Below are 23,598 nucleotides of genomic sequence, written 5' to 3'. Positions count from 1 at the left end.
GCACACGTGGAAGCATGTGGAGCTTGCACACAGTCTAAATACATACATGCATGTTCAAGCCCACACTTGCATGCACACACAGGCGGAGTCCCCGGGATGGGGCGAAGCATGCTGTGTGTTGTAATTTCACCCTCTCCCTGCTGTGAGGAATAATTACACCGCTCACTGACTCCTCAGTCCTCAATCTTTCCCGCTTCCCTCTCATCCTCATCCCGGACCTGCAACTCTCTCATCTGTCTGCTATCACTACCACACACTCACACCATCAGACTCACCCACCTTTTAGTTGCACAGCATTTTCCTATTCTTACAGCAAGAAATACAGTTTACACTATTAATTTTTTTAACAGTGAAAGACAATCAGTCGCCATCAGCTCTAAATGATGGATTGGCTGCGTTTCTCTCTTTCACGTCTCTTTCACGAAAGCCAGCAGACAAAACAAGCTATTCCGACTGCACGAAACAGATTCACCGTTTGGGACTTTGGTGATCTATCTGACATTTAATAGGCCAAATGTTCAGTGGAAAAACTGAGAAAATAAGAGGGCGGAATCAAGCAGTAATGAAAATAGTCATTAGTCACTGCCCTCATTACATAAAGAAAGACGTTTTCTGACACGGCTGCTCGTATTTTATACAGATAATTAAACCAGGAGAGAGTTTAATATACATCCAGGCTTTGAAAGAACTGTTAGTCATCTGACATTGTCTGTGAGACTGAAAATGAATCTGACCTTTACTTCCAGAATCGCACATGTTCTTTATATAACACATCCAGTTATCTCAGTGCTGCTGCATATCAAAGAAACTCGATGACAGCGCTTTTCAGTGGACGGTCCTGCTACATTTCTGCTTGAGTCAGATTGTGTTTTAATGTTTACAGTAGAGGGAAAAAAGGCACAGTGTCAGCAGCTGGGAGATTACTGACACCAGCACCAGACGGACCGACAGTATTTCATGTTCCCCGCCATTCTGTAAATCCCACCAATTCCTATGCCTAACCTGTAACTCTGTGTTCTACACAGTACTTCAATCACAGTTGTCTTTGTAGACCTTTGAAAAAAAAGCATGCCGGATTGATCTATCTTGGCTCTAACATAGGAGGGAATTGTGTTGGAAGCAAAAGTGCCGACTTAGCCCATCTGCCGCTCAAGACAGGACCTGAGAAATGTTTAAAGAAACAGCAGCAGGTATTTTCTATTTGACACAGTATAACCCTGTGGATTATCTCAGGTTCAACAGGTCAGATTACTGATCAGATTACTAGTTTTATTTGATTAGATTTCTGGACTCTGACAGAAAAATATAATGGAACATTTACTCAGTCGAACACAAGCAAACCTGTAACTCACACCCCTGAAATTGGATGATTTAAAAGCTCTAAAATGAACCCAAGAGCGCCAGTAACACAAGCTCGCAGCTCTGCAGCATAAGCATTTTCTGCACGTCTCTGCTTTTTCATTCAACATTTATGTCACAGAATTGAATAACGCCTCCTCCTTTTGGGAATTTCTGGTGGCCATATTTCACAAAATACTGAGTAGCAAAGTAATTAACTAGAATTTTAATTGGTGATGAAAATACTCATTATCTGAAGCACAGTTAAAAAAAGACACACTTAAATAAATGACACTCAAATAGGACGTCAGTGTGATTGTGCAGTGATTCTGTACCATTCAGCCATTTGGAGTTGTACTGGGCAGTCCGGAGTGGTGGCATGCCGCCCAAGCTCCGGTATATGACGGGGTCACGGCCGGAGAAATCGATAACAGTGGCGGCATACAGCTCTCCGCTCTCTGTCACCACCGCCGTGGAGTTGTGACGAGGGTCGTACGGGCAGCGGGCCACGCCGTTCACGCTCTCCAGCACGCTGCTCAAGTTGCCCACCTGAATGCAGGGCACAGAGACGGAGCGAGACGGGCGGTGCGTTAAATCTGCAGCCTTTTCATTGCGTTTCGACAAAACCCGCACAGCCGGACACACACATAACTACCTCTCTGGCGATACAACGCGGCTGGAAAGCATTGGTTCCGCACGTTATGACCTCCGTCTTGTTCACCAGCAGGACTCTGACGTAGTTCTGACATTCGGTCTGCAGAGAAGAAGGAAGGGGGAGAACACTTTGGAAAAGTTGAAGTAGAGCAAAAGCTGAGGTGGTTAGCTAAATACTCTTGGACGTGTTGCTGAAAAGAACAATGGACCAAGTCTTTGGGTACCGGCCTGGCATGCAATCAAAGCAAAGCAATTCAGTGTGCAGCTTTTGCTCTTGTGAGTCTATTGTTCAGAAATATGAATACTCGTTTGTAACTGAATGGAAGCCTGTCTGCGACACTGACATAGGCTCTACAATAAGGCAAGAATGTGTTTTAATAAAAAGAATCAAATCTGCTTTAACAAAGGCTGAGAATGGATTTATTGGTCTTTGCGGCTAAGGACTGAGGTAATTGCGGTGATGCAGGTTTCGAAGAAAAATGATAGCCTGTTGTATATTTGGTATCAGTCTTCACTGTATAGACACTGTGAGAGGAAAAAAAACCCAAAACAAAACTGTGGTGCAATTAGTTCTTACAAAAATCATTGAAGCAGGAATACTGATCGAACCAATTGTTATCAGATATGTTTGAGAGGAAGTCCTTTTGAGAGTCTCACCCAAGACTCTCTTGTGCACATTTTCTTTCCCTTCCCTTTTGCCCTCTCTCTTCACTGCAAGAAAAACAACACTTGATTGAAGGGTCTGAAATAGCTGCTCTGCACAGAGCCCTCCCATGAGGCCCACAAGGACCTCGCCACGACAGCCAGAAGATATCAAAATGGCCTCTCTGTAAGCCAGGCAGTGCTGACATGAAGTGTTGTAATTGGGGGCGTGATGGAGGTTACCTCTGTTTTGCCTTTGCTCTGGCAGGACCCCCTGGTCTCCTCGTCCGGTGCCCATTCTGTCGCCTAGGAAACAAAAACAAGAAGGAAAAAAAAGTCCTGTGATGACAAAAGAGGCCGAAAATCAGTCAGCTGAGTCCTTCAGACGCTTACAACAGTTACGCAACAGCACACTGTTGCTAATACTGTAGGCACGCTCAAAAAGATGCATGAAAAGACTTTAACCTCATTGCTGTTTGTTTATTGTGTAAACATGGCGACTGGCTTGGCAGCCCGGAGCTTATTCGAGGGTAGCGGGCAAAGCACGCAACGAGGCATTTGAAGGGCTGAGGACAGCATTAGCATGTAAATGGCTTTCTCTCTCTCTCTCGCTCCCTCCTTCTTATCCTTTCTTCTCTCTCTGAAAGTTTGCAGCACTCACCTCCACTCCACCACCTCCACCCTCCCACTGCACAATTATATTCCTGTTGATGGGTATGTCTTGGGCTTAATTATGGATGCAGTACAGCAGCGCTGCGCGACTGCACTGCAAACACACTAATGCATGAGCATACACACAGTCTGCCTTGGCCACCGGAGCTGCTCTGGCTCTTGTTTAGAGGGGTTGAGAGATGTCCCTTTCTTGGCATTAACTGTACGGTTTATGAGCAGGTGCCAGAGGACCCCCCGTTATGTGTCACTGGCCTCATTTTACTCATCCTCCTCCCCATCTCCTCCTCTTCTCTGATCTCCCTGCCCAAGGAGGAGGTTAACTAAATGTAAAAAAGTCTGCCATTATATAACAACAATTCATCTCTTTCTTATTCTCTTTATTTCCTTCCCTCCCTAAAGGATTAATGTCACGCAGAATTGATAATTATCTACATGTTGGGGGATTGCCAGGAAAACTGGCCAGTGGGACGAAGCTGTGACCCAACATTCAGCGAAGCCTGCCAACTGAGGCCAAACAAGAGTCAACATTAAACTGGGTCACAATTTCATTCGCCAGATGGAGAACTCGAACAAACTCCAAGAGTTAAAAAGGTAAAAACTTTGATTCATTGTGAAGCTTAACTAAAACTTCTTTATGTGTAAATTTGTCCTCAGGTGACGCCATTTCTTTTCTTTTCTGGATCTTCATTTTGCTTAAATTAAAACTCAGTGGCAGAGACCTAAAACTGTATAGCCCTAAGACTCTGTAAAACGCTCTGCTGGGAGAATAAAGTTTTGACTTAATGATCTTTATTTTATTTTTTTCCAGATCCTCACTGCAAAGCGTGTAGCTCAGAAATAATTTAAGAGGAAATAAAACATTCTAAGGACATTTAATCAGAACTTAAGAGAACTGCCAAAACCATTCTGCGGACAAAATGTAGAGTATATAAATAGATCTCTTATCTCACAGATCATGGAGTTTATCAACTATGCTTTAAGGGATGGAAGTTCATGATTTTGGATGATTAGCCTCTGCATAAATTCTTGCTAATGAGTGAAAACGTCACACTGAACAGCGCAATCCGCGGCCTAACGAGCTGCTCAAACATCTGCACGTTATCTTGGGATTTCTTTTCTTGCTTTTATTCTCAGCTTATATTCATAGACAATTCACAACTGTGTGATTGTTTTTTTATTACTGTGGCAGAACAGTTTCTGCTGCCAAGACACTGCAGGCAAACAGTTCTTAATTATTTTAAATGTCATTCTTGATTCTTTTGGATGAAGCTTAAACCCCTGCTAGTCAATACTGTCTTTGTTAGCGACATACATCAAAGTAAAGATGTTTCTTGTTGTACAGATTCACACCCATCAGTGAGTATTTGTTTACTGTGCCGGACGTGAATGTTGCTCATTAGCCTCGGCAGCACACGGCTAATATGCTCTACGCTACCTGCGCAGCACTGCAACCGCAGACAAAGTTAGCTACAGGATCCCAAGCATTGTTAGAGATCATACCAGACTTAAATGCGACGAACACATTCACCACAGCAGCTTTATAAACAACTGTGTCGAGTTGATGTTACACACTGTGCTTTAAATGTCATGCTAAGTTTGCACAATTTAATTCCACTGTAGACATCTGGAGGCATAAAGAGTCGGGAAATGGGGACTGCTTTTGTGTGCGAGGCTGACTTTTACTGTCGTTCTTCTAATACAGCTTAAGGTAATAGTGCTTTAACCCCTGGGCCATTGTGAGGATGGTGGTAGATCGTTTCAGTTTGACGGTCGGGGTGAGGAGCTGAATCAAATGGGAAACACGCCTCGAGGGATGGATGCAGAAAAACAACACGCACACGTTAAGAGGAAACTGTGGTGTTCCTGCTCTCGCTACTCTGTTGCCAGCTGAAGAGAAAAAATGTTTGACATGTTGATGCCATACTTGGAACATCAAACTCAGATCTGTTACTACAAGTAATAAATCTGATGCTTTGATAAACATTATGCTAGCAGTGGAACCCCAACCTGACCAACATCAACTATTAAAAAAGAGGACTAACAACTAGACAGCCACACCAGGTCTCCATATGATCATCAAAAGATCTCCCAACAAATATATATGTATAAAAGCCACTATAGGTTGTAGAATGAATAATGGAGAATACAGATGCTCCACAAAGATGTTGCTGCAACTAGAAACAGAGATGATGAAGGAGGATTAAATGCAAACAATACAGTTTGGAATTGATAAACTAAACGAAGTGTAAAAAACAGTTTTCCGTCAGAGTGGATCACCCTATCCCTGGCATCTTCCTCTTTCACACCCACCCTCTGCATCTCCACCTTCACTACATCCATGAATCTTTTCTGAGGTCTTCATATTTTCCTCCTGTGGCAGCTCCATCCTCAACATCCTTTGTCCAATATAGTCTCTATCCCTCCTCTGCATATGTTCAAACCATCTCAACCATAACTCTAACTTTGTCTCCAAACTTCTCAGCCTGAGCTGTCCCTCTGATATAGTCATAAATTCATCCATCCTGGTCACTCCCAATGAAAATCTTAGCATCCTAGCATCATGAAGTTATATTAAGCTCCTGCAGACAGTAAAATACCAGTAAGTGTGCTCTGGCCCGTATTGATAGTTACAGCTCATCCCCCTGTCTCCCACAGCAGCTCCCTTCAATTAACCGGCCTCAGACTGCCGTGCAGTCTGAGGCCGGCAGCAGGGGACGGCTATATAAAGTAAACTGTGATTAAAATGAAACTTGAGCTCCAGATACCGAACATGAAGCAGACGAAAAAGTGAAAATATTGAAAGTAGCTAATGTGCTCCGCGGGAGCTCAACTTTCGAGTCATGTCACTAGTGCTGCTGCCAAACAAGTATGCACGCAGTCAACAACCTGAAATCCACTTCCCCTGAGTACAGCGAACAGTGTGGCACCTGCCATTCAGAGAGCAGCTCCGCCCCCTCCGCACTCCATCATTCTGCCCGTTGAAATGAAAACACTGCTCCTTCACAGCCCCGTGCCTGTCAGCCCATGACAGCCTGGGGACTGATGGGATGACGTCATTTGCAAACACACACATACACACACGCGCACAAGCACAGGCAGATGGATGCCTTTGCGATGAATCATGGCTTGGAGCATTACCATCTTTTCTGCAGGGCCCCGTCTCCAAGGATCCCCATCGACTTAACCCTGTGACCTTCACCAGAAAGTGCCACCCTCCTTACCGTCCCCCCCTCCCCACCCCTTTCTCTGTCCATCTCCTCTTCTTCACACCACTTTGGAACAAAGCAACGCTCACACAGAGGCTGTGAGAATACCAGCTCTACCTCAACATCCTCTCCCTCAAATTCCTACACTCCATACCAAGTCCTGAATGGCCTGACTGCCATTTACCAAATGAATAAAAGCTACGCAATGTGCAAGCAGGAGAGGTCCCTTCTGCAAACAGGAAAATTATGACTACTTTAAAAAAATAATTGACTTTGGAACCTAGAGTTTCAATTAAGTACAAACGCTGCTTTGTTAAAAATGTTCTTGCAGTTAGAAACAGTGTTGCCAACTTAGCGACTTTGTCGCAATATTTAGCGAGTTTTCAGACCCCCTTAGCAACTTTATTTCTAAAAAGCAACTAGTCAAATATGGCAACTTTTACTGGTGTTATTAGGATGACTTATGACCACTTTTTGACATGAAAGGACGCATGGCTCTTACTCTCAACAAGCAGCGGTGCTACCGTGGGTACCTCGCCCGTGCCAAAGTGCTCACAGGCGGCAGATCATCCTCACACAGCAGTCGCCCCCAGCTGCTGTCAGAGCAGGAGATGTTCACCCCTACGCGTCCACACTGCAAATGAATGAGCGAAGCCGCTGCTCCCGCCCTGACTGTAATGACGTCAGTTCTTCTTTTACTCTTACTTTTTGTGGATCACAAGGTTTAAAACTACTTAAAATCACACACACTTTTTTGTGTGTCTATGTGTGTGTAACTCTGCTAGAGTACCTGTTTTGGGTCACTTTTGCCGGTACCAAGCCCGGATAAAGGAGGAGGGTATTTAATTACTTTTTTTTTTATTTTGTTATTTTTATTTTTTTATTATGATATTAAAAAAAATTGCTAAAAGAATTTAATTTGTAGTTCTAAATATATTCTAAATGCATTTAGGGTGTTTTTTACTCACTTTATTTCTCTCTCCTACATGTAGGTTACAATTACATAAGCATGACCAATTATGCAAATTAGGCGATGATTTAGCCAGTTCTAGCATTTTTAGGATGACCAATAGCGATTTTCCTTACTGAGGTGTTGACAACACTGGTTAGAAATGACTGTGGTGCGTCTGTAGGTGTATACACAATACATATTCAATGTACAATGCTACTTTGAGTGGCCAGTTACCTTAGCTTAATTTAGCATAAACAACTTACATATGAGAAAACAACTATCCTGCCTGAGTACATCATTATAACTTGTTTTTTTCAAGCCAAACCAAAATAAATAAATAAAAAATAAACACTGTAAACCAGTTTACAGTGTTTAACTTTAGCAGTTAGCCTATATGCTTAATACTAAGCTAACTATGCTACACAGGTTAAATAGGCTAAACATTAGTAAGTTATTAATTTTTTCAAATAAAGTTCGCTCAAATGTCTTTATGATAAGATGTCCTGACTGTAATTTGAACTGATGACTTTGTGACAGTGAAGCAGCGCCAATAAAATATTATATTTCATGCTGTTAGTGATACTCAAGCAACAATCACCAGCTAATAGCCTAAAGCAAAATTTCATTAGCATGTCTAAAAAAAAAATTATGCTACTCTAGCTCCCTTTTTTGTATGCCCCTGTTCCATAGTCACACTACAGGTACCCAAGGCTGATAGCCAGAAAAACGGGGATACAAACTACTTTCCATATAAAAGTCACCCAGCATCCCAACCCCAAACTCCTCACCTAAAAAATTCCATATGTGGTTATATCACATTCTGACTCAGACCTCCTGCCAATTTAGGCGCTGTGCAAATGTCTGCTGGGTGTGCGAGTGGAGGCATCTGACACAACTCAATCACACTTCTTTTCTCACACTATCTTTAAATGTCAGATGTATGTTTTGCATCTCTGAAGTGTGACATCCACGTTTAGTGGTTTTTATAATGAGTTTTCCTTCATTTTACATTTCCTTCAAAATCCAAGAAGCAGGAGAGGAAATAGCTTTCCATTACTAAGACATTCATATATAAACACATTAAAAAATAAACAAACACAAAATTGCAATCACTGTCCTTGTTGCAGAAAATATCGCAAAGTTAAAGACCCATGTGTCTACTAACTTCCTGCCATTTTTCATGCTCACACACCCCAGGGCCACAGAGGCTTTATTATTTGCGCCTGTAGTCTCAGTTGCATGTTAGAGTTCATTTCCATCTATTAGTGGGGCCAGCAACCATGTACAAATCCCCACCATCAATTCCACCTCCAAACCTGAGCATGACACTCCATTTCTCCCAATTTTGTCTCGCCGTAGACACAATAGGAATATCTTGCCAGCGGCGCCGTTCTTAAAGGAGCAAAGACAGAGGAAAAACATGAATTTTTTATGGGCAAATAAAATTGCAGAAAATACAATTAGCAGCAAGATAGAGGATTCATCACTTTTACTGCATAAAGGTGGCAGCTGGGCTCGAAAATGAATTCTATTTTTACGAGAAATTGAGAGAAAAGGGGGGTGTGGGGGGGGGGGGGGGGGGGGGGGAGAGATGGTGAGTGGGAAACGCTAATGAAGTAAAGAGAATCTGCAAGCGGTGGCGGCTGCAAATATGGTCTTTCCTGAAATGTGGTGCTATGTTGATAAGGCTGCCTCTCACTGACACACTGCTAACATCATGTGTGACAACTAATTATAACTCATGAATATTGTAAATAAGTGTGTCAGGGGAGTAATGGTTGTTTGAATAGGAGCTGTCTGACACTTGTTACAGTCGAGACAGATTTGTATAACAATGCAAAAGGATTGTTCCTCACTGTTGTTAGTTCAGTCTAGAAAAGCATTAAAATATGAAAAAAGAGCATCCCTGGAGTATTTAATATAGAGCCTAATAAATAAATACCTTTAACCAGCTACAGCTAAACCATTATTCAATATGTACATAATGGTTTGAAATGCAGAACGGCTCATTCAGAATAAAATGTTGTGTGTTGATGAGTATTATCCGTGTAAGCAGGTTACTTTACAGTCACAAAAATGTATTCTGTATTCACCACAGGCTCTTCCTCTAAATACTCCTCCATTGTTGAGCTTGAGGAGAGAGAAAAAAAATGGCATTATCGTACACTGATCGACTGTTGATCACGTCCCCTTGTTTCCACCTCTTATTGCCATTTCAGGCACCAATAAATCACACCCAGCCCATACACTCCCAGACTTAATGCTTGACAGTATGGCCAGATTTGGCACAAATTGGTGCCCAGGTGGTGCAGAAGAAAAACAGTCAGCAGCTAAAATAGTAACACGGGAGCGAACACCTGTGAGCCGTGTTCGCAGGTGGGAAACCAGTGACGCATCATGCGCTTGCCTTTAACACTTGTCAGTCAGGCTTTTGATGTTACGTGACATGTTATGTTCAGCACTAGTAATGTATTTGCAACATTACTCTAACTGTTCCAGTTTCTGCATCAGTACTGGCTAAAGATGAGATCTTAAATAAATACACTGACATCACAAGCAGACAATGACTGCCTCACTCAAAAAGCCACCTCTTCCACACTTTCCCTCTCTGATGTCCAAAGGTGACACGTCCTGATGCTTTGGGAGATAAATATTGCACTGGATGTTGAAAGGAAGCGGAAACTCAAACTCATAACGAGTACATTAGGTGTTCAGAAGTGGCATTTTGTATTTTGTCTTGCCACCAGCTTTTAAAAATCACAGCTTTAAAAGCTTAAATGCTTGTTTTTTCCGTCTCTCTCTCTGCTGGTTTTGGAAATCATACAAACTGCGACACTAAATTGTGAAATTGTTAGCTGAAAGCTATAAAGTGGGCAAATTTAACTTCTCAGAATTTTGACACAAAGTAAAAGATTCTAGTCAGCATATGGTTTCTTGTACAGTAAACGCGGGGTGTGTGGTTTTTATACACTTTTGGTTTCCATTGTACTCTGGATATTATTATTCTCTGAATGTACTTACAGGAAGTGCGAGACTGCTGTAAGCATAAAAATATGACCTGCGTGTGAAGCTGCCTGCTGGATGACAGGTGACACAAAAACGGATGCACGTCCATCTGTGTCATTCCTGAAAATGAAACGTCTTAGTAACTTGAGGAATGACCTGATTAATTTTCGTTGGCCAAAGGTCAAGATTACTCTTGTAAATGAACACCAGAGGAAATGGACTCTGGGATGAACTCAGAAAGTGGTGGTCAAAGATCAACGTCAAAGTTGGGTCAAAAATTAATTACAATTTGATCCCAAAGGTCGCTGGGACTTTATTCCCAAGTTTTGGACTGTGTAACTGCTCACACGCCGATGCTTTTTTACAGATTCACACATTGCTCAGTAATGGGTCATTTACATCAGAGGTAGAGTACAAGAAAGAAAAAAATACATATAGGTCAAAGGGCAACGAGTGTGAAGATTAATTCAGAGCCTTAAAAAAGAGACAAATGATTGGACACTAATGTGTCTTCATCACAGTCAAATAGTTGAAGATATGAGAAAAGCACTTTTAGCTGACCTTGACCAGGTGTCTAACTGTCATTGGGTATTTACCTGAATGTGGTTACAGTCTAGTGGATTTTAAATAAGAGTGGGAGTTACCACGGTCACTGTGAAAATGCCACATCCCTCACAATATGTCAGAAGTCTCTATTTAACTGCATATATTAGAAGGTGCACAGTGTCTTCATCCCGGTTTTGTCAGTCCTTGTGCCAATTTGTGTAGCAATATTTTGTTTCACGCTGCTGTTATGTTGAACCATTAAATATTAAAAGTGCCTTCATATGAAAAATAGTTCAGATTTGCTATTGAGCCACTTTCATTCCATTTGCACCCTGAATGGGGGAAATCATCCTTCAACAGCAAAATGCAAACAAAGGAATACACAAGTAAATACATGCATATTTACATAAAACACCCACAGGCTTGCATTCATGTATACAAACACAGACATATAGGATTTCCCCAGCTACAAAACCACTGATGAATGAAACACTATTTTCAGCAATCCTTTGTCTCGCGGCTCGATGTATCGCAACACTGATACACGGACACACCCACATCCTCTCCTTTGTGTTTCCTCCCCACACGCACAACAACGATGTCCATTCACAATCCCCCACACACGGACACACAGACACGCACACTTGTTAACCGAGAGCTCATCTGCTCATACCTCCCCTTGTCAAACTCCCCATTCTGACAGAGTGAAGCGGTGCAGCAGGAAGCCATTAACCTACACCTTCATCTACATACTGCTCGGACATGGAGAGCACAGTGCTGCCATATTCGGCACACATTTCAGGAATTAAATACACTTGTTGTCAAAGACATCTATACAAACACCAGCAAACACACAGCAGGAGCCAATGGTAATTCATCTGCAAATGCAAACCTACAAGGACTTCATGATATCTCGCTCTGTTTTGGCGTGAAAAGCAACATTTAGAAAGATTTACCAGTGTAATGTTTTCTTAATGCTTTTAACAGTGAAAAAAATCTTTTGATACACAGCTACACACACTAAAAATGTGTGCAAATCATTAATATTGACAACACTGCTTGAGTTGATTTCTTGTTTGCTTTCATGCCCTTTAACAAGATATCAAATCAAGGATTCTTCTATAAGGGCTTATGTCAAAAAAAGATAACACTGATGCTCTATGATTTCTGGAGCATATGATTTCACTCAAATACAGGGTAGACAGAAACATTTCATTGTCCTTTTACAAGAAACTATTGTTCTGGTATCAGTATGAGGAGATTTCAAGAGACGCCTATTTCAAATAGTGCTGCACAGGGTCAGGTGTGTGTGTCAGGGATGAAGACCTACATGCAGACACTGATCAAAGGGATTTGGTGTTATTGAACAAGCTTATAGACACTTCAAAAAAAAGAGAACTGTTTTTTTTTTTTTTTTACTAAATATACCCACCAACGAAAAAAACAAGACTGCAGCTGGTTAACATCACAGCTCAGATGGGGGTCCCAAACATGTTTGCATCCTGTCAACATGTCACTAGCATGATCCTGTATATGGATGTTTTTTCCTGTAGAGTGATGCTGTTGGCAGGTGCAGTCTGACAGACAGAAAACAAGGTTTGTGGATTTTTTAGTAATAAAAACCTGTTTTCTGAAATGAGACATTTCAGTTTTTTAGATGTTTTTAGGCACTATGAGCAACACAAGTCAAATACCATCTAGTTTCATTACATTCAAGAGATGGTAGATATTCCCCAGCAAACACATCCAAACCCACACTAACAGATCTACATGGAAAACCACAGACCAGAGGAAAGCCACATATATTTCATTTTCTGGTGAACTGTCTCTTTAACGTTATTTAAATGTAAACTAGATGTTTTGTAGTCATGCTCGTGGATATTTTATGACAGAAATTATTCAAGTAATGATACTGGGAAGAGGAAGCTTTTTTTCTCTTCTCCTTTGATGTTAATGCCGTGATGAATACATTGCTTGGTTCAGCATTTGTAACAGCCTGTATGTGGTTGCCCACTCGCCACGCTGCTGCCTCCTACTCACTGCAATTCCACACGCAGGTGAAGGCAGACAGTCTCTCCATGACCAGCCCACTAGCACGCTGGATTATCCCTCGTCTTCCTCAAACACTTAGTGTACTGTGCTTACCCGCACAAGTATGGTGATTCACGCAGGAACTGCATGCACTAACACAGTGTGCTGTTTAGCATGTGCATTGTATTATTTTTATCTTTGAAGTGGTCAAAAGTTGATTGTTAAAGAAAAGAAGCGACATTTAATCCATCCATCTGTTTTCCTAACTTCTTAACTATGAAAATAAGTAAACAACTTTGCAAAAACCAGTGACAAAAAACGATTCATTTGATACCACTGCAATACAAATTTTGTTACTGTTTCCTAGCCGGCTGGCAAAGCTGCAGCACATTACAGGGTGACAAGTAGCCCCCGTTTGCTCTCAGCTCTGTAGCTCACAGATTATGCCTGCACTCCGACAAAGGCCGCATCAATAATTAAATCTCCGTCCAAACTGAAGCCCAGAAATTAATGAAGAGTGTGAATGAAATCAGCTATGACTCATCAAATGCAGGGCAAGAGCGGAGCTTGATACTGTGAGCGAAACAGGGGCACGAATATCTCGGCTCGGTAGCTTAACGGCCATCCAGTGGCCTTCCATTCATTTTGAATGTCCCCGTTTTCTCTGTGAATCCAACTGTTTTTGCACTGAAAGCACTCGGACGATATTCAATTAAGATTTATTTATACAATATAACTGTAAAACAACAGGTGTTTTTAACGATGATACAATATTAAGGACAGTGCACAGCAGTGATTGGTGGGAGGAACTCTTTTTATCCAGGAAGAAACCTCCAGCAGAGCCAGGCTCAGGCATAGAGACACCACAGGATAAAAGACAAACTATGGGAGAGAAATCTATAACGCAGATGAATAATCATTGATGTGTACAAGGGAAGGTCAGTGTGTCTTCAGTCTAGCCAAAGGTCAGTTTCTCTTGTCCCAAAGGAATTTAGGCATTCAACAAAAACACCTACAACAACAAATCCAGACAGATGGGACGCTCCCAGCCATCTCTGTGGAGGAGGGATTTTTCATCAGACATGTCCTGAACAAAAGAGCAAGCAGCGACATTGACCTGTTGAATCAACTTTGCTCTCTTGACCTTGATTAGCTGCAGGGAAACTGCACACGCTGGGGCCAAACAACAGCAAACAGTCAAACCAGCTGCTCTCCCCTGCAGTAAACGGCCTTTGGACAAACTGGTAGGTTTAATCATCCAACCACTTGATTTTCCATGCAGAAAAAAAAAAAAAGCTACATGTATGCTACAATTACTATCAATACTGTCAACTATCACAATATCAATAAAATAAAGCACATTTTCCTCATGAGAGATATATATATATATATATATATATATATATATATATATATATATATATATATATATATATATATATATATATATATATATATATATATATATATCTCAACAGCAATGTGCTTTCCATAATTATCAACACATGATGTAAAATTTGTTGCACATACACATTCATATCCAACATGTCAATAAGACATCAGAAATTTGTGTAAAATAGACTAAAACACTGAAAATATATTCAGTGAGAAACAAGGAAAAGCTTAAAAAAACATATAGATGATCAATATAGTTGCTGATTCAACTTGATTCAGTTCATGAATTGATAAACTAAAGAAAAAATAACATGCTAAGGTCACATCGTCACGATTCAACAAAAAGGTAATGTGGCAGATTTGCATCGTCATTCGATTGCAGCATTAGCGAGCTACAAAAATCTATGCATTAACATCAAAGAAGTACAAACATTGGCCAAAACGAGAATAAATAAGAAGAAAACTGACTTTATAATATATGTTCTACTCAAACTACACAGAGAAGACTGAGTGAGAGCAAACGCATCTTAGTTTAAATACAGATTACAGTGTTACACTACTTTGGTTGAATGCCACTGTCAGCCTGAAGAAACCATCATGTCACGCAGCGGGACGGCCACCTGGGGGTTTGCTCATCATCAGCTGGCTGTGGGAGCCCGAGCACATGGCTCAGCTCAAACAACCGCAAACACAAACAACATATCAAGGACAAGCAATCCCAGGCCCTGAACACATGGGGGTGAGGGCACTCCCGCTTTAGAACTTCTGACATTTCCCAGCAAGCAAACCCGAGAAAAAAAACTAAAAGTCTCCGACTTGGAAGATAAGGACACAGCAAATAGAGGTAACCTTAAAGGAAAGTAAGTCTCAGGCAATGTGGTGAAAAGCCACAACGACCCCAGATTCATATTAGGGCTGATAGTCAGTGGAACTCTAGAGGGAAATAACTAAGAAGTATACTTTTAGGGAAGCGTGATATCACAAAAATGACACCATTGTCCTTTTCCATAACCCCTTCCTCCCTCCTTCCCCAGCCGCCCCATGCATTTACAGAAAGGCCAAACCAATCAGAGGGAAATTTGACTGTGCTCTGCCACATGGAACACTGCAGTTCAACGGCGGCACACCTACAGGAACACGCACAAAGCTCAGGAGTCAAGCTAAGCTGTTTTCCTGTGTCTCACTCCACTACATTTCCAGCCTTCTCCTATAATGTCTTGGTTTCACAATGGCGTGAGACTCCACTTCGGCATGACATTTACGCTCATTATAGTATTTTTAAGTGACGTCAGCACGCATAATCTTTGGAGTAAAGGGGCTGCATATTGATGTACACCCAGATTGTTCTATACAAAAGAAAACCAGCAGAGCAACACAATGAATGGGCACACGAGAAAGATTCAATGAAAGCATTAACCTGATAGAAAATGCAGCGACAGTTCCGCATCAGGAGCAAATACAATGTTCTTCTGAGGAGAAATGTCACAGAGACGCCCTGAGATTTATTTATTTTTTCCACTGTATGTGGGGTTGAGAAAAAGAAAAAAAACAACGAAAAAAAAAAACAAGTGTGCAAAGGCAGAGGGAGCTATAGAGAAAGTAACCACGTAGAGATTGTGGAGTGGAAGGTTAAGGCAGGTGGAGACAGATACGCGGAGATCCAGACAGTAATATGGTGTTTACACATTCCACCTCCATGTTGCTTCTGTCTTATCTATGCAGGGATTATCTGATGGACTGACAAAGACCTCTCTCCTCCCCCTCAAATCACCTTCTTTCACTTCGCTGCACTAGCAGACATTGCAATTGGAAGAATTAAAGAATGGGGGGGTTGACTTACTCCTGTTGCTGTTATGAAACGCCTTTTTGTGCAAGTACTTTTAACTATTAACTTAAACAGCTCACACTGTCTTAATGTGAAGATATTTATTCTGAATGAGCTCATTCAGAAAAAAGGATATAAATGTCATGTTTTGGAAAGCTTATATTAGACTGATAGTCATAAAATGCATCATTCAGTATGGCCAAATAAATCGATTGATTGACAGGTAAGGTGAAGGGAAATAAAATCGAATAAGAGTAAACTGTTAATCTCACTTGCAAGAAACAAAAGCACATTCACCACTGTGTGAAAATACAAGTTTTACTCAAAAAGCCCATGAAAAGAGGATTATGCTGCAGACTGGGTTTGAGAAGCTTTTGTGGAAATGTTCATGTATCAGAGTGAAGCTTTGACATGGCTGGAAGCCATCTAGCCAGCTGCTGTGAATCCATGCTGTTGGAGGAAGCTCTTCCCTGTCAGCAGATTTTTCAGATCCTTCTTTAAAGCTTACAGGGGTTAAGTGTGTATAAATAAAAAATATTGGTAATAGTCAGAGTAATCTTCAGACCATTTTTTTTGTACTTCTGTCTATTATTTTCATTTTTCAGAAAACTAAAAATGCTGGTTTTAGTCACCTGAGCAGGGTTAGAAATGCACTCAGTTCCTAAAATAACCCAAAAGTGAAACAAACAAACAAACAAACAGAAAAGTCTTTTCAATCCTTCATATTTCTAACCGCAGTCCACCTCCTTCCAGTTTCCCTCCCTTATCCATTTTGTTTCCATATCATATAAACACTATCTCTGCTAGTGCTGTTACTCATCATACAGACAGGTCACATTGCAAAGAAGAAAAAAAAAAAAAACAGTAAATGTAACAAATAAATACCAGGCTCTAGAAATAAGTGGTAAAAGGTTTATTATACTGCTGGAATAAGTCAAATAGAAAACTTGTTTCAACTTCTTCTTTCACAGTTTTCTCGCACTTTTAACACGTTTGCAGAGCACTTTGCAGTGTTTCTCATTTAAACACAAAAATCAACAGCAGACACAATCCTCTGCCAGAGCAGAGCTACCGCTGCTCCATGAAGAGCATTATCTCAGAGTCCAATCACAGCGTTCCTGAAAAGCAGACAACTTTACATGTCTTTTTCGCCCTGTTTTTCTACATAAGAAGGAAATGTGCTCTGTCAGAGCACATAACAGTAAGGTAAGAAATTTTAAGGGCAGACACAGTAACCCTGTCTCTGAACTTCACAGTCGGGAGCTGAGGAATCAAAACTGGCACACAGGTACATTTTAGGACCTGAAGGTTTTTATCTATATCAGTTGTCACGACATATTCGTGTTGCCTAGTAACCACTTACCACTAGTAATCCAGAGTATTCAGAATATGTTACTCTCATTGAGTAACGTAACGGAATATGTTACAGAATACATTTTGGGGCATGTATTCTGTAATCTGTAGTGGAATACATTTTTAAAGTAACCTTCCCAACACTGATTACATTCAATCACTTCACACACTAAGTTATGAAGTCAGGTTTACTGTATTTGTAGACTTTACCATAAGTTTCATGTCAAATAAATGACTGTATGAATGTACTTAAGGCCATGGGATTCAAAGCCATGTAAATGAGTCCAGCCTGCAAAATCCTCCTTTATCCAGCATGTAATTTTATGTGTTTCTCAAGTGCATGGTTTTGACATGTATAGGCAAACTATAAGGCAAATAGGGTAAATATGTTGGGTGTATATTTGACAAAATCTTGCATAACGATTTTTCATTACATACTTTATGGGGGTCGCCAATGTTTGACCGATGAGTGGAGTGGTACACAAATTTTTTAGACAGTTGATGGTTGACATGGTATTTCAATTATACATAGAAGTAAATACAAATATACTTATAAACAGCACAAACATATCAAATAACAAAGTGGTGTGGGCATGCATTAATAATTAATATATAACTGTAATAAATTAGCAGTTTAGCAGTATATTTACTAGTTTATCATATCAAAAAAAGTCCTTGAAGGCACTTTAAACACTTTAAATCTTTTTTTTAAATCTGCCTAAAATATATGACTTTATGATTTATCATTTAAATTAAAGAAAAAAGATGACCAGTTAGACACACACATAAGATTGGAATTGGAAGCCTTGTGACCTCGTACCTACTTACTGACTGTTACTAGTTACATTCTTCACCATCTTATCACAAAAGGCTAATGCCGGAGCCTTTGAAGCTTTGACCTTGCTAGATAAGGCATATCTCTAAGTGCATGTAAAAAAAAGGTTAAAAAAATGAAAGCAGGAGAAAAGAGATAAGTCAAGTGCAAAAATAGGTAGAGGTAATTATGTGAGTATGTATATTTGTGAGGAGCGAGCTTCAAGCAGTAGTATGTGAAAAAAAAAAAATCAGAAGAAAGGGGCGATCCATCCAAATATTTGGTATTATTCTTTGGCTTTGTGGTCTTGTACAAATATGTTAGCGGGAGACAAATCAATATTCTATCTCCTGTTAGTACCTTGCAGCATGTGGAAGAAAGAAAGATCTATCTAAACAGGGGTCTGCTTGTGTTATTTTCTATTACTCTGAAACTACAAAAGAAGGTAAAAGAAAGGGAAGAAGGATAAAGAAAGATGGGGACTGGTGAGGATTTATTCTCATTTTGGGCATCAAAAGTTTGCCCATCAAAAGTTGCTGTTTTTTCTTACCACACGTGGCAGAACTGCATCCCAACAGCAAATATATGCAAGAGAGAGAGAACCGGTTGACAGAAACAGAGTTGTTGCTTCAGCTCTCCATTCCCTCTCCCACCCATCAAACACTTGAGCCTTTTCTATAACTCTGCTGCTTTCACCACTCTCCCACTCCTCTTTTTTATCCCCCACTATGCAAGCACACACACACGCACACCTCCTACCACCTTGATTGCGTCGGAGATCAGGTCGACCAGCGTATCAGAAAGCTCTGTTAGTGGGGGTTGCTTGGACAGAACATGTGGGAGGTTTGCAATCACACCCACCACCAGCACTAATGCGAGTGCTACATTCCAGAAAAAAAAGACGAAGAGAAAGGTTGAAAAGGAAGAGCGAAGCAGGGGAAAATAGAGACACCGCACTCCAAGAATATGCAGCAGCATCTGATGTTCAGAGTCTGAGTGCTACCAGAGTAGGATGCCTGAGCAGTCCCACTGTGAGGCACCTGGGTGGGTGATAGTGTGCGCTTGTGTGAAGCATACAGTTGTATGCAGGTAAGAGCAGGTTACTTTGTGTTTGCATATGTATTATAACTTCACTGACAAAGACATAATTTATTCATGCATGCCCACTGTTTTTTGTTTGTTTATGAGCCTTAATGGTTTGACTGACTTAAATATTTGAGTAGTTTGTTGGTAATGATGAATAGTACTACCACTATGGGACAACTAGGAAGTTGTGCCAAAATACTCACTTGAAAGCACCTCCAAAAGTGATTCAATTCACCAAGCATTTTAATTCCCATGTTAAAAATTCCAACTTTACAGCAGAAGCTGTGTAGTTGTACTGATAGCCCATCCAAGAAATCTGTGCTTGAGTTTTGATGAGCTAACTTACTACATATATATGGTATGTATGTAGTAGCACTAATTAGCAGTTACTGTGTGTCTATGCTGTGCACCCATAGATTATATGGCTGCACCGTCCTGCCAGGATGAATATTAGCAAGCATTAGCTTGCTAGCTAATGCTAGCATCGTTAGCATAATTTGAATTAGCACCTAAAACGCTCCAAAAATCAAGTTTCGAAGAATGAAGATGACAAATCATGAAGACACATTTAAAGCATCAAAACCTTGAAAGTATCATAACTAGACTTCACAATACAATGGACAACTTACTGCTGGCTAAGTCCATCTTTAATATGCGGTCTGTATTTGCAACACAATTACCTGAAAGCTCTTTCCCCCCTTATTTTACAAAGGTTGCCACATTCCTAAATCTCAGCATTATTGTCATTACTGATCCTCACCAGTTACAGCAAATTGATCCTGTTACAGGTGGAATTGACAGAATTCCACCTGTAACAGGTGGAGTACATGATGAGAATTCCTCATCATGTACTCATATATTTGAACACTATATCTTCTTTAAGCAATTTGCCACTAAAAGCACCAAAGCACACACGAGGGATGATATAAATGTAGCTATAATGGAGCCATTAGTGAGAATAATCACTTTGAAAAGCTCACCTGCGCTCACCTGTATAATTATGATTGGATATACTGTAAAAATGCAGCTGGTAGGCAAATGATGACTGATACTGAAACATGAATGCAGCTGTCAGTGCCACACAGTTAATGCATGGATGACAACATAAACATAGGGAAAAACCCAATTCTATGCACACAATAAATTGTTAAAAACAAAATAACTAATGGCTGTGCCAACATAACACTGACACCACTCGAGTCGTATTCTCATTTTAGATAAAACTCGTGGGATTAGCTGGTTCAGTGCAGTTGTCAGATTATCTGTCTTATAGGGCAATGGGGAATTATTCCAATTGCTTATTCATCCATTGAACAACAACAGAGGGTGTGGTGTGGAAGAGAAATCATCTCTGAACACTTTGAAAGCTCTCCGTGGGTATTACCTGTGTGGTTATTCTACACTGGCAAAACTATTTCATACGACTCCTTAGAGGCACAGAATCTCACTAGAGAAACATCCAGAGAGCTGGAGCACAATGAAAGCTTGTCACCTCCCTCACACCCTCTCTCATGTTCACTCCTCGTCTCTTCCTCATTTGTCTTCATCTCGGCTCTGTATGTGTGATTTTTCAGAGTTGTTCTCTTGGTCTCTGCTTCTGTTTCCTCATTCGTTTTCTTCCTGTTATCTTTGCGGTCTTTCATTCTCTGGCTCCTGCCCACCTCTTTATCCCTGGCTCTCCTCATCTTTCTTCTCTCCCTCCTTCTCACTCTTTTTCTCCACTGATTGCCTACGCATTCATTCTTCTACGCTTCCCTGCTCGCTAATGCCCGTAGCAGGTGTTCTCCCAGGTGCCTGAACAGAACAGGCTGGGCTGAGCCTTTAAAAGACCTGGCATCAGCACCTCGGCAGTCCTCCCCCATCCCTCTAGTGTGGTCTATCTTCAAAACCCTCTGTGACTAAAGACTGCAAAGGTGGAATTTACACACTTGTCCGCCTCTCTCCACACACGCAAACGCAGATGCACAGTCATGTAAACTGAGAAACTATTGCCAGTCCTTCATCTCTCCTGTTTGGGCTCACTGGCCATCTTGGCTTCAGGTGTGATGCAGGTCGTCTCGACTGGGCGGGCTCTCTAATTTGATACTGCCCATTTAATGACATGCAAACAAGCTGCAGTCTCTTATAGGGGCACACTAAAGAGTGAAGCTGATGCCAAACCAGGGGAGTGATATTGACACCGGTGTGTGGTTTCAGACCACCCGCTTAAAAAGCCCAGGCCAACCCGTCCATACCGATGAATGGGAAAGTGGAGAATGCAGCTTTGTAACTCGACTGTGATCGGCCACCCTCTTTGGTTTGCTTTTCAATCAATCAGCAAGTTATTTTGGAATAAAGCGTCAGTATGACTTTCATTTGCACTCCGTGGATGTTTTTCTTCTTTTTTTTTTTAAAGGAAAAGTCACTCGTGCTTTGTGTCCCGAAAGGCTCGCTCAATTTCTGCAGGTCAGCCTGGCTTCTGAGCATAGCTGCTGCCGTTTATTTTGACTACGGTTGATAACACCATCAAAATAAGGTCAAATCTGTAGCTTTAGAGTCCAAGGTCTGGCGTTAAACAACCTTGGAAAACTTTTTCAGAAGAGATTAATGCTTTTGTCTTCAAAGTCTGAATAACATGCTAGGTATAAGAGAAGGCTAGAACACAGTAGCTTTTGTTAAAACGCCCTTTTTCACGTCTCTCACTAGAGGTTTTAGACAATTTCCACATATAAAATTGTAAAAATAATGCATAACCATGACTTATTTCAAGTGGCCTCATAAAGACACAGAGCTCACACGGGATAGAGACTTTGGTCTGACATTTTCACTCCCTGCAGCATGCATTAAACACTGCACAGAGGTGGCAGGCATCCTGAGCTCTATAGTCAAATAAAGTGGATGCTGTGGCTTTAAAGGTGTTAATTAAGCAGCAACACTGGTTGAGATCCTTGCAGGGAAAAAAGCAGAGATTGTACTGGCATCGCAGAGAGAGAGCCTTATTGTAAGAGTGCACTGAACAGGTGCTGCAGAGAGTGGAATACATCACACATGAGCCACCGTGCAGTGGTGCAGCTCTATTTCTTTGTCTATTACTACCTTGTTAAGAAATGGGTCAGATAAAACACCTCACCGATGTGCTGTGCAAGACGATGTGTTATGATGAATTTTGTTTTGGCCTCGGAGTGCAGTGCAGGTATTAGGCTTTTAGTGCATGAAGAAATTCTCAAGCTGAACTGAGCACCTGGTTGGAATGTTATCAGCCCATTAAAACGCCATTATCAATTCTCATCACTGCCATATAGGCATTGCCTGTAGGCGGTATTTTCCAACTAGTAGGCTCAGTAGGCCATTATCAAGTCATTTCATGGTGGCAGCACAGATTTGGCAAAAAACGACAGACTTGTTTCTGCTTTGAAAGAGCAAAAATGTCTGTATGAGGAGGTTGGATAGATAGCTGGGACATAACTTTCATCCAATCACCCAACAAAACCACCAACTGGAGCTTAAACTAAGCTTTGGGCTCAGTTAAAGTTTCATTTTTTTGTTAGAGTTAGGCAGAAGAACATCATTCAGGTTTATAGTCACCCTTTCACAAGCTGTGAAAATGTTTAAATTGCCAAATCACAATATAATCTGGGTTACTCTTCACTTACTAATGATCAGAAATGGCAGAAAGCTTCTGTCCTACCAATAGTTGCAGGTCAGTGTCTGTGGAGTGGTAACAACACAGATACAAGTGGATGTTGGGATTTTCAAGAGGTTAATTATATTAAAAATGAAGCAGACTGTGATGAGGATGTATCACGATGGCGAGCAGACAACTGAGCTTATGTCTGGACTGAATTAAATTAATCCAATGTTCTCTGGCAGGTGGTTTGGATATTTACAGCAGGCCTTGTATCACTGGTTCCGGAAATCTGCACGTAAAGCCTTTCTTACTGAACCTCAGGCTCGGACTGGGAAATGGGAGATTTTTTGTATTTTTGTATTTTTTTTTATTTACTTATACACCAAATGAAAAGAAATATTTTGGGATGCCGCCCTCCTCTGCCTTTTTGGATGGCTTGCATTTTACTGGCAAATTAGCATGGGGGGTAGA

General features: G+C 41.0%; 1 protein-coding gene across 3 annotated transcripts in view; it reads right to left on the bottom strand.

Annotated features, from left to right (window-relative positions):
• sema5ba (sema domain, seven thrombospondin repeats (type 1 and type 1-like), transmembrane domain (TM) and short cytoplasmic domain, (semaphorin) 5Ba) overlaps nt 1-23,598 on the bottom strand; it is a 202,201-nt gene that overhangs the window by 62,470 nt on the left and 116,133 nt on the right. For all 3 annotated transcript variants that reach the window (XR_013974011.1, XM_080902212.1, XM_080902213.1), the window contains 3 exons: nt 2,878-2,940; nt 1,994-2,092; nt 1,674-1,887 (listed from right to left, as the gene is read on the bottom strand). Coding sequence is in view for 2 of the 3 variants with exons in the window: in XM_080902212.1 (XP_080758338.1) it covers nt 1,674-1,887; nt 1,994-2,092; nt 2,878-2,940 (376 nt within the window). In the remaining variant the exon portion in view is untranslated. The remainder of the gene's footprint in view (nt 1-1,673; nt 1,888-1,993; nt 2,093-2,877; nt 2,941-23,598) is intronic.

The sequence above is a fragment of the Rhamphochromis sp. 'chilingali' genome (genome assembly GCF_963969265.1).
Source record: "Rhamphochromis sp. 'chilingali' genome assembly, chromosome: 14".
NCBI lineage: Eukaryota > Metazoa > Chordata > Actinopteri > Cichliformes > Cichlidae > Rhamphochromis > Rhamphochromis sp. 'chilingali'.
This window is presented reverse-complemented; position numbering and strand designations above follow the sequence as displayed.